The 10,477-nt window shown below is 42.0% G+C and overlaps 1 protein-coding gene across 3 annotated transcripts in view; it reads left to right on the forward strand.

The window, feature by feature from the left end:
• The window catches only part of C5H2orf42 (chromosome 5 C2orf42 homolog), a 29,471-nt gene extending 19,534 nt beyond the window's left edge, over positions 1-9,937 (forward strand). For all 3 annotated transcript variants that reach the window (XM_047781856.1, XM_047781857.1, XM_047781855.1), the window contains 3 exons: positions 1,566-1,666; positions 3,895-4,057; positions 9,247-9,937. In XM_047781856.1, coding sequence (XP_047637812.1) covers positions 1,566-1,666; positions 3,895-4,057; positions 9,247-9,455 — 473 coding nt within the window. In that variant the 3' untranslated portion in view covers positions 9,456-9,937. The remainder of the gene's footprint in view (positions 1-1,565; positions 1,667-3,894; positions 4,058-9,246) is intronic.
• Positions 9,938-10,477: the final 540 nt, after the last annotated feature.

The raw sequence follows: 10,477 nt of genomic DNA on the forward strand, positions 1-10,477 counted from the left end.
AAAAGATCACACTCTTCAAAGGCCTCATGCTTATTCCATTGAGGTGATGGAAAGACTCAGAAAGCACAAACTTGGTGAAAGAACCACAATGAAGTACAGTGACGGTGCCCACCAAGAAGTTGGGTGTTTTCTAGATATCAATCAGTTTCAACAAAAGCATTGCAGGCTCCATCTGTCGTTTGGGCTGGCTTCTTGGAAGCATAATATATCAAAAACTAAAACTTGTTTTTCTTATTTCCCCCCCCCTCCTTTTTTTTCCTTTTTGGCTGTGCCCATGGCATATAACAGTTCCTGGGCCAGGGATCAAACCCTTGCCACAAGCAGTGACCCAAGCCATAGCAGTGACAACGCTGGCTCCTTAACCAGCTGAGCCATGAGTACTCTCATGATTTCCGATTTCCAATGAAATTTTTTTGATGAAGGAAGATTTTATTTTTAGAGCAATTCTCAGGATTGGAACACTTTATAATTACATTATCTGGTACATATTTCTTGGTTTCATATAACATCTTTCTACTGGCGATCTCAAGATACTTATTAGGTAATATAAGGAAATAGGAGAGAAAAGGAGAAAGAGAAGATCGTTCAGGGGAAAATAGCCCAAGAGTAACCACAGCTAGAAATAGAAGCTGTTTCTTCAGTGAATTGTTATTTGATGATATAAAAGAGACTGAGGTTCAGTTCTGTCTTTGAATAAATTGTGCAAGCTGTGGATGACCTTGTTTAGGGCCATAAAAATCTCTTCCTTTTTTTTTTTTTTTTGGTCTTTTTGCCTTTTCTAGGGCCGCACCCACGGCATATGGAGGTTCCCAGGCTAGGGGTCGAATTGGAGCTGTAGCCACCAGCCTATGCCAGAGCCACAGCAACTCAGGATCCAAGCCACGTCTGCGACCTATACCAGAGCTCACGGCAACGCCAGATCCCCAACCCACTGAGCAAGGCCAGGGATCGAACCTGCAACTTCATGGTTGCTAGTCGGATTCATTAGCCACTGAGCCACGATGGGAACTCCAAAAATCTCTCTTTATACCTTAACTATTTGACTTTTGAGGCAGCGTTGATTCTTTCTTCCAGTTTAAACTCTAGGCCTAATACGTTAATTTTAACCCATTCCTTAGATAGTTTTAGGCCCATTAATGGAACCATTTTATAATTTGGAGACAGGGCAGTAGGTGGGTAACCATTAGAGTAAGCTTAAACTCCACATAATTATTTTAAGGACTGTGATTTGACCTCTGACATACCTAAACTTGTAAGTGGTTGTTTTATAATGGAGTCCTTTGTGTGTAGTCTTACCAAACAAAGAAACAAATCTCCAAGGTGCCAAAAATTAGTATCTCAAGCATCAGAAATAGTACATTAGCAGAAATCCTGATCATTTGATTCATCACATTGCTGCCAAAACCCTGTTATAGATTTGCTTCTAGAATTCCTTTTTTAGAGGGCTGAGATTCTTTAAGGCAGGAAAATCACTGCACTGAACTCTCTAGAAACTGGATAATGAAAACATTGAAAGAGTATGTTGTGTTTTGGTAGTCTGATTTTGTCCTCTTTTTATCTTAAAGCTTTTGTGCGCAAAGACGCCTTGCCACTGGGAACCTTTTCTAAATATACCTGGCATATCACAAATATCCTGCAAGTTAAACAAATCTTAGATACTCCAGAGGTAAGAGTTTATTTCTACAGTAGTGGGAGGACAGAGAGGCAAAGAGAGGGAAGCAAGTGCGGGAATCGTGTTTGCAACAGCTCCCTGAGTTCTGGACAGCAAATTCCTTTTTTTCATACTAAGATTATTCAGAAAGGTTCATGGCTTTATGGTTCCAGCTCTGATTGTAATAGGTATTCCCTGTAGCTTAAGGATGTATCTTAAATTGAAGCCTCCTTTTTCTAATGCCTTTGGGATCAGAAAACAGGGATGCTTTTTCTTATAAATTAAATAGTGATCCTTTACTAACTATGGTGAGCCCCAGATTAACTAGCAGACAGCTAGAAAGTATTTATATGATTTAAGATTATGTACTGGAGTTCCCATCATGGCTCAGTGGTTAACAAAACTGACTAGGAACGATGAGGTTGCGGGTTCGATCCCTGGCCTTGCTCAGTGGGTTGAGGATCCCGTGTTGCCATGAGCTGTGGTGTGGGTTGCAGAAGCGGCTCGGATCCTGTGTTGCTGTGGCTCTGGTGTAGGCCGGCGGCTACAGCTCCAATTCGACCCCTAGCCTGGGAACCTCCATATGCCATGGGAGCGGCCCTAGAAAAGGCAAAAAGACAAAAAAAAAAAAAAAGATTATGTACTATTTGTGAAGTCAGTGGGTCTGGCACAATTAAATGTTAATTTCCAAATTGCAATTTAGTTCTCATTAGAGAAATCATTCTTAAATATTTTGTGTTCTTTTTCATAGGGGCAATATTAGACATTTTAAAACTTTTTTTCAAGCAGATCCAAAAGATTTGAGGTTTTTCCTTTCCTAGAGTAATGGAATATTGTGGAAAATTGCACATAATTTAATACATTAAGATTAGCTTGATTGCAAGGCACTATTTTGTTCAGAAAAAGAATAAATTATTTGGTAGCTGTAGAACTTACATGTGAACCCTGGAAAAGGTTCACTAATTAGCACTAAAGACACCTGAGGAAGCTCTTGTCTTTTTTTTTTTTTTTTTTTTTGCTTTTCAGGGCTGCATCTGCAGCATATGGAGGTTCCCAGGCTAGGGGGGGTCCAATTGGAGCTACAGCTGCCAGCCTACATCACAGCCACAGCAGCTCAGGATCCGAGCCGCATCTGCGACCTACACTACAGTTCACGGCGACACCAGATCCTTAACCCACTGAGCAAGGCCAGGGATCAAACCCGCAACCTCACGGTTCCTAGTTGGATTCATTTCCGCTGCACCTTGATGGGAACTCCTTGAGGAACTTCTTTAAATGCAGAATGTTACAGACAGGCTCCTAGCCTGAAACAAGTCATGTTCAGGAAAACACTGAAGCAGCCCAGAGCAGAGTCATGTGAGGGAAGAGAGCTAATAATTATTATTGAGTTTCTGTTGCATGTTAACTTACCTACATCACCCCATCAGTCTCACAACCACACATTGGTATTAACTGTATTTTGCAGATGAGAAACAGTCTATGAGGTGCTCACTCTGCTGTTTAGTGGCAAAGACAAAATTCAGTTCAAGCTCTATCTGGCTCAGTCCCAAGGATGGTGTGAAGCACACAGGATGTGAGGTCAGCTGCAGGTGCTATTGATAGAGTTCTTAGGAGAAGAATGCTGCCAGCAGAGGAGTAGGGGAAGGAAGAAAACTGATTTCAGAGCAGGTCTGTGCCAGTAGCAGTTATGTAGCCAGAACGTATTAGGGTTCCACTCAGTATGGTTTGGCCAGGGTTCAAGTCAAAGTTATAGAGAAAATGGAGGCTAATGTAAGAAAAAGAATGTGTGTATATATATGTGTGTGTATATATATGTATATATATGTATGTGTATATATATGTATATATGTATATATATACATGTATGTATATATGTGTATGTATATATGTGTGTATGTATATATATGTATGTATGTATATATGTATGTGTGTATATATATATATGACTGGGTCACTTTGCAGTACAGCAGAAATTGACAGAATGTTGTAAATCAACTATAATAGAAAAAATAAAAATCTTTTTTTAAAAAAACTAAGTTACAGAGAAAAAAAGAAAAGCCATGAGCGAGATATAGGAGAAAAGGCAGATTTGTCGATAAAATTTACAGAAAAACATTAGACATTTTCGCTAATTTATGTATATTTAATAGGAAAGGATGAATAAAATCTATTCTTGTCCAAATGTTTGTCTATTTTGAAAGTTTTTCTGTTCTCATCTTTCTTGGTATTGTCTCCATATCCAGATGCCCTTGGAAATCACCCGGAGTTTTATCCAGAACCGGGATGGGACTTATGAGCTGTTTAAATGCCCTAAAGTAGAAGTAGAGAGCATAGCAGAAACCTATGGCCGTATAGAAAAGCAACCAGTGCTGCGACCCTTGGAACTAAAAACTTTTCTCAAAGTTGGTGAGTGAATTTGGTGGTTTCAATAGCACATTTTCCTTTAAGGGTCAACTGTGTGTGTTACACTGTCCTAGACTTTGGATCTTGACCTTAAACAAAAAAGACTCATATATTTTGTAAAAGCAGTCATGTGATAAGGTGTTTTTTTGTTTCATTTGAGCCAGTGCTTTTAAAACAATCATAGAGCATGAAGGAGAAAAATAAAAACTACCTGTAATCCCACCCACCGTAGATGACATCACCATTAAGATATTGGTGTTTCCTGGAGTTCCCATCGTGGTTCCGTGGAAATGAATCTGACTAGTATCCATGAGGACTCAGGTTCGATCCCTGGCCTCACTCATTGGGTTAAAGGATCTGGCGTTGCTGTGAGCTGTGGTGTAGGTCAGACTTGGCTCGGATCCTGCATTGCTGTGGCTGTGGCATAGGCTGGTGGCTCTAAATCCCATTCTGCCCCTAGGCTGGGAACCTTCACATGCCCCAAGCATGGCCCTCAAAAGACCAAAAAAAAAAAAAGATTTGGTGTATCCTCTTTCAGACTTTTTTTTTTTTGCTTTTTAGGGCCGCACTTACTGCATGTGGAGGTTCCCAGGCTAGGCGTCTAATCAAAGGTACAGCTGCCAGCCTACACCACAGCAATGCCAGATCCGAGCTGCATCTTCCACCTACACCACAGCTCATGGCAACGCCAGATTCTTAACCCACTGAGCAAGGTCAGGAATTGAACCTGAAACCTCATGCTTCCTAGTCGGATTTGTTTCTGCTGCGCCACAACGGGAACTCCCAGACTTTTTTTCTGTGCATGAAAAGTTTCCAGGGAGTTCCTGTTGTGGCTCAGAGGAAATGAACCCAACTAGTATCCATGAAGATTTGAGTTTGATCCCTGGCCTCGCTTAGTGGGTTAAGGATCTGGTGTTGCCATGAGCTGTGGCATAGATCGCAGACGCGGCTTGGTTCTGGCATTGCTGTGGCTGTGTTGTAGGCCGGCAGCTGCAGCTCTGATTTGACCCCTCGCCTGGGAACTTCCATATGCTGCAGGTACAGCCATAAAAAGCAAAAAGAAAAATCATGGGAGTTCCTGGTGTGGCCCAGTGGAAATGAATCTGACTAGGAACCATGAGGTTGTGGGTTCGATCCCTGGCCTTGCTCAGTGAGTTAAGAATCCGGCATTGCCATGAGCTGTGGTGTAGGTCACAGACTTGGCTCAGATCTGGAGTTGCTGTGGCTGTGGTGTATGCCGGCGGCTACAGCTCCTATTCAGCTGCTAGCCTGGGAACCTCCATATGCTGCAGATGTGGCCCTAAAAAAAAAAAAAAAGAATTATACAGTCTTTATCCTTTTGTGACTGGCTTATTTCACTTAGCATAATGTCTTCAAGGTTCAAACATGTTGTAGCATATGTCAAATCTTCTTTGCTTTCTAATGCTGAAAAATATTTCATTATATGTACATTATATATACATTTTGTTTATCATCTCTCAATTAGTTTTGGATCACTTCTACCATTTGGTTGTTGTGAATACAACATTTTTAAATAGACACGTACAATTCATTCATTAAGTTATTTCACTGTAGGAGTTCCCATTGTGGCTCAGTAGGTTAAGATTCCAATTAATATCCATGAGCATATGGGTTCAATCCCTGGCCTTACTCAGTGGGTTAAGGATCTGGTGTTGCTAAAAGCTATGGCACAGGTCACAGATGTGGCTCGGATCTGGTATTGCTGTGCCTGTGGCGTAGGCCGGTGGCTGTGGCTCCAATTCGACCCCCGGCCTGGGAACGCCCATGTGCTGAGGGTGCAGCCCTAAAAGGGAAAAAAAAAGTTATTTCACTCTAATCAGTCCTGAGTTAAGTTGTTTCAAACTTTTAGCTGGTATAAACAATGCTTCCTTTTAGAAATAACTTCCTTTTGCAGTTCCCTGGTGGCAGCAGTGGGTTAAAGATCCAGTGTTGTCGCTACTGTTGTTCGGGTTACTGCTGTGGTGCAAGTTCAGTCCCTGGCCCAGAAACTTCTACATGCCTCCAGTGAAGCCAAAAAAAAAAGGAGTGATTTAAGTGAGCCTAGACTCTTGTATCTTCCCATACATAGAAAAGTGCTAAATTCCTTAGCTTGTGATATCTGGTTTTCTTTATTTATTTTTGTCTTTTTAGGCCCCTACCTGTGACATATGGAAGTTCCCAGGCTAGGGGTTGAATCAGAGCTGCAGCTGCTGGCCAACACCACAGCCACAGCAACACAGGATCTGAGCTGCCTCTGTGATCTCACCATAGCTTATGGCAATGCTGGATCCTTAACCCACTGAGTGAGGCCAGGGGTCGAACCTGAATCTTCCTGGATACTAGTTGGCCTTGTAACCCACTGACCCACAACAGGAAATCCCCAGAATTCTATTTTTTTTTTTTGTCTTTTTGCTATTTCTTTGGGCTGCTCCCATGGCATATGGAGGTTCCCAGGCTAGGGGTCTAATCGGAGCTGTAGCCACCGGCCTACGCCAGAGCCACAGCAACACAGGATCCGAGCCACGTCTGCAACCTACACCACAGCTCACGGCAACGCCGGATCATTAACCCACTGAGCAAGGGCAGGGACCGAACCCGCAACCTCATGGTTCCTAGTCGGATTCGTTAACCACTGCACCACGACGGGAACTCCAGAATTCTATTTTTTTATCCAAATTTTAAGTTATGTTCATTTTTATAATTTTTTATATTATTTTATTATTATTATTTTTTTGGTCTTTTGTCCTTTTAGGGTCACACCTGCGGCATATGGAGGTTCTCAGGCTAGGGGTCTAATTGGAGCTGTTGCTGCTAGACTATGCCAGAGCCACAGCAACACCAGATCCAAGCCACATCTGTGACCTACACCACAGCTCACACAACACCGGATCCTTAACCCACTGAGCAAGGCCAGGGATGGAACCTGCAACCTCATGGTTCCTAGTCGGATTTGTTTCCGCTGCGCCATGAAGGGAACTCCTATAATTTTTTATATAGAAGATTATCACATAACTTTTATTTATTTTTTTAATTTTTTTTTTCTTTCTGTCTTTTTGCTATTTCTTTGGGCCGCTTCCACGGCATATGGAGGTTCCCAGGCTAGGGGTCGAATCGGAGCTGTAGCCACCGGCCTACGCCAGAGCCACAGCAACGCAGGATCCGAGCCACATCTGCAACCTACACCACAGCTCACGGCAACGCCAGATCGTTAACCCACTGAGCAAGGGCAGGGACCGAACCCGCAACCTCATGGTTCCTAGTCGGATTCGTTAACCACTGCGCCACGACGGGAACTCCCACATAACTTTTAAAATCTAAATCTACAGTTATATTCTTCATCAGAATTTTGTCTGTTTTTCAAAAAAACTGGCTCTTGTGTTTATCAGTTGTTTTATTTACTTTTATAAAAAAAAATTGTTATGGCTGCACTTTTGAAATATAGAAGTTCTCAGACCAGGGATTGAATCCAAGCAACAAACACCTCAGCTGTGGCAGTGCTGGATCCTTTAACCCACTGCCCTGGGCTGGGATCAAACCTGTGCTTCCCCGGCAACCCAAGCCACTGTGGTCAGTTTCTTAACCCACTGCACTATAGAGGGAACTCCTTTTTTTTCTTTTTTATGGAATATCTTTCTTTTCTTTTCTTTTTTTTTTGGACCACACCCACTGCCTGTGGAAATTCCCAGGTCAAGGACTGAATCCATGCCACAATGGTGACCTGGACCACTGCAGTGACAACGTGGATATTTAACCTGCTGCACCACAAGACAATTCCCCATATTCCCCATTTTTAAATCTGCTAGTATTTCATATTTTTTCAAAAGCATCCTTTAACCTGAGTTTTTTATGTTTAAATCTTTGATTTTCTGGACTTTATTTTGATGTAAGTTATAAGGAAAGATTCTGCCACCTTTTATTTTCTTCCAGATAACTATATAGTTGATGCACACCATTTATTTTAAGAAACGTTTACTTGTATTTCTTTTTTTGGCTGCACCCGCGGCATGCAGAACTTCCTGGGCCAGAGATTGAACCTGTGCCACTGCAGTGACAACACCAGGTCCTTAACCCACTGAACCACCAGGGAACTCTGTACTTCTTTTAATAATGGAAAATGCTGCCTTTATCTTAAATTCCCTGTTTTTTGTGTGTCCATTTTAGATGTTTCTCTTCTGTTCTTTTAATTTGTTTAGACCTATGCTAGTCCCAGACTCTTTTGGTTATTACGGGTTTGTAATATGTTTTAGAACCATGTGGATTTTAATTCTGTTTTCTAGTTTCCTTGAATCTTGACTTCTTCCTGCTAGTCTCCCTTTTAAACTCATTCAGTTTTCTTTTCTCTCAGTCTGGGCTCTATTTATGATTCTTTTGGCCCTATTTTTGTAAAGGCTGGGTCTTATTTTGAGGATGCTAGATAGTTCCCTGCAATTTTCTTTTGTAGAGATACAGCAGTGATCACTTTTCCTTCCCCTTGATTCTTGTTACTTCCCCACTATTTTTTTTTTCTTTCATGTAGTTTTAGTGTTTTTGGTTTTTTTTTAAGCTTTTTCCTTTCCTTTTAAAACTCTTGAACAGGGAGTTCCCATTGTGGGCTCAGTGGTAATAAACTCGAGTAGGATCCATGAAGATGTGGATTCGATACCTGGCCCCTCTTAGTGGGTAGGGATCTGGTGTTGCCGTGAGCTGTGGTGTAGTTTGCAGAAATGACTTGGATTCTGAATTGCTGTGGCTGTGGTGTAGGCTGGCAGCTATAGCTCCAATTGGACCCCTAGCCTGGAAACTTCCTTATGCTATGGGTGTGGCCCTAAAAAGCAAAAAAAAAAAAAAAAATTCCTGAACAGAGTAAGACCTGTCCAGACTCAAATTTGTTTTGGAGTGGTACTACCCAATCCTACTCAATCTTTTCTTTTTTGTCTTTTTTATCTTCTTAGGGCCGCACCCACAGCATATGGAGGTTTCCAGGCTAGGGGTTGAATCAGAACTATAGCCGCCAGCCTACACCACAGCCACAGAAACATCGTATTTGAGCTGCGTCTGTGACCTACACCACAGCTCATGGCAACGCCAGATCCTTAACCCACTGAGCAAGGCCAGGGAGCGAACCCAGGGATTGAACCTGCATCCTCATGGATACTAGTTGGGTTTGTTAACCACTGAGCCATGACTCTCAGTCTTTTTTTTTTTTCCTTAAGGCAACACTTCCCCAGATCAAAAGGAGCCAACACCTTTCATCATTGAGTGGATCCCAGATATTCTTCCCCAATCCAAGATTGGCGAGCTGCGGATCAAGTTTGAGTACGGTCACCACCGGAATGGCCATGTGGCAGATTACCAAGACCAGCGGCCCCCCCTGGACCAGCCCTTGGAGCTTGCACCTCTGACCACCATTACTTTCCCTTGAGGCAAAACAAAAGAGGCTTTTGCTGCTAAATTTGCACATCCCAACCCTTTGACAACTTTAAATACTAGTCAGGCACTTAGATGGCCTTGTTCCTTAATGAACTGCTCTTAGCTAAGACGCAGTTTCTCAACACAATCAATTGGATACTGTTGAAGAAAAACTCTTTTTGTAAATAGCCCTTTTGGTGCTGCTGTGTATAGTCTTCATTCTAAATTGGGTGGTATTTCTGGCTAGAGTTTTTAAGGAAACAAAAAGAAAACCAGCCTACCATCTTCTTTAAACGACCCACTTTTAGAGTTTGTTTCACCCTTTTCCTAATTCTCTGAGGTTATTAGCAGCACTCTGCCCTACACCAACAGTGTTGAAATGTTAATAATACCTTGGTTATGGCAGAATGTTATTAAGGACCATCCTGTCAGAGTTCCAGTTATGCCATTTTATTCTGTTCTCAAATAAAGCACAGTGTCACTAGTTTTTCCAAATTATATCTCATATTGGCCTAATTATAAAATCATAAACATTTTGGGAGATTTAGGTGATAGTGAAATAGGAAAAAGAGGTCCAGGGAATATTGACATTACAGACTAATGCTCGTAGGAGTTCCCTGGTGGCTCAGCAGATTACAGATCTGGTGTTCTCACTGCCTTGACTTGGGTCGCTGCTATGGTGTGGATTCAGCTCCTGGCCTGGGAACCTCTGCGTGTTGAAGCTGTAGCCAAAGTCAAAACAAAACAAACAAATGCTTGTAGTGGCTTGTTCACTATGTAAATATATATATTTATATATTTATAAATATATATATTTATATATATATATATATATTTTTTTTGGATTTTGTCTTTTTAGGGCCACACCCACAGCATATGGAGGTTCCCAGGCTAGGGGTCAAATCGAAACTACAGCTGCCAGCCTATGCCACAGCCACAGCAGATAGGATCCAAGCCGCATCTGTGACCTACCCCACGCTCATGGCAATGCCAGATCCTTAACCCACTGAGCGAGGCCAGGGATTGAACCCACAA

The sequence above is a fragment of the Phacochoerus africanus genome, chromosome 5 (assembly GCF_016906955.1).
Source record: "Phacochoerus africanus isolate WHEZ1 chromosome 5, ROS_Pafr_v1, whole genome shotgun sequence".
Taxonomy (NCBI): Eukaryota; Metazoa; Chordata; class Mammalia; order Artiodactyla; family Suidae; genus Phacochoerus; species Phacochoerus africanus.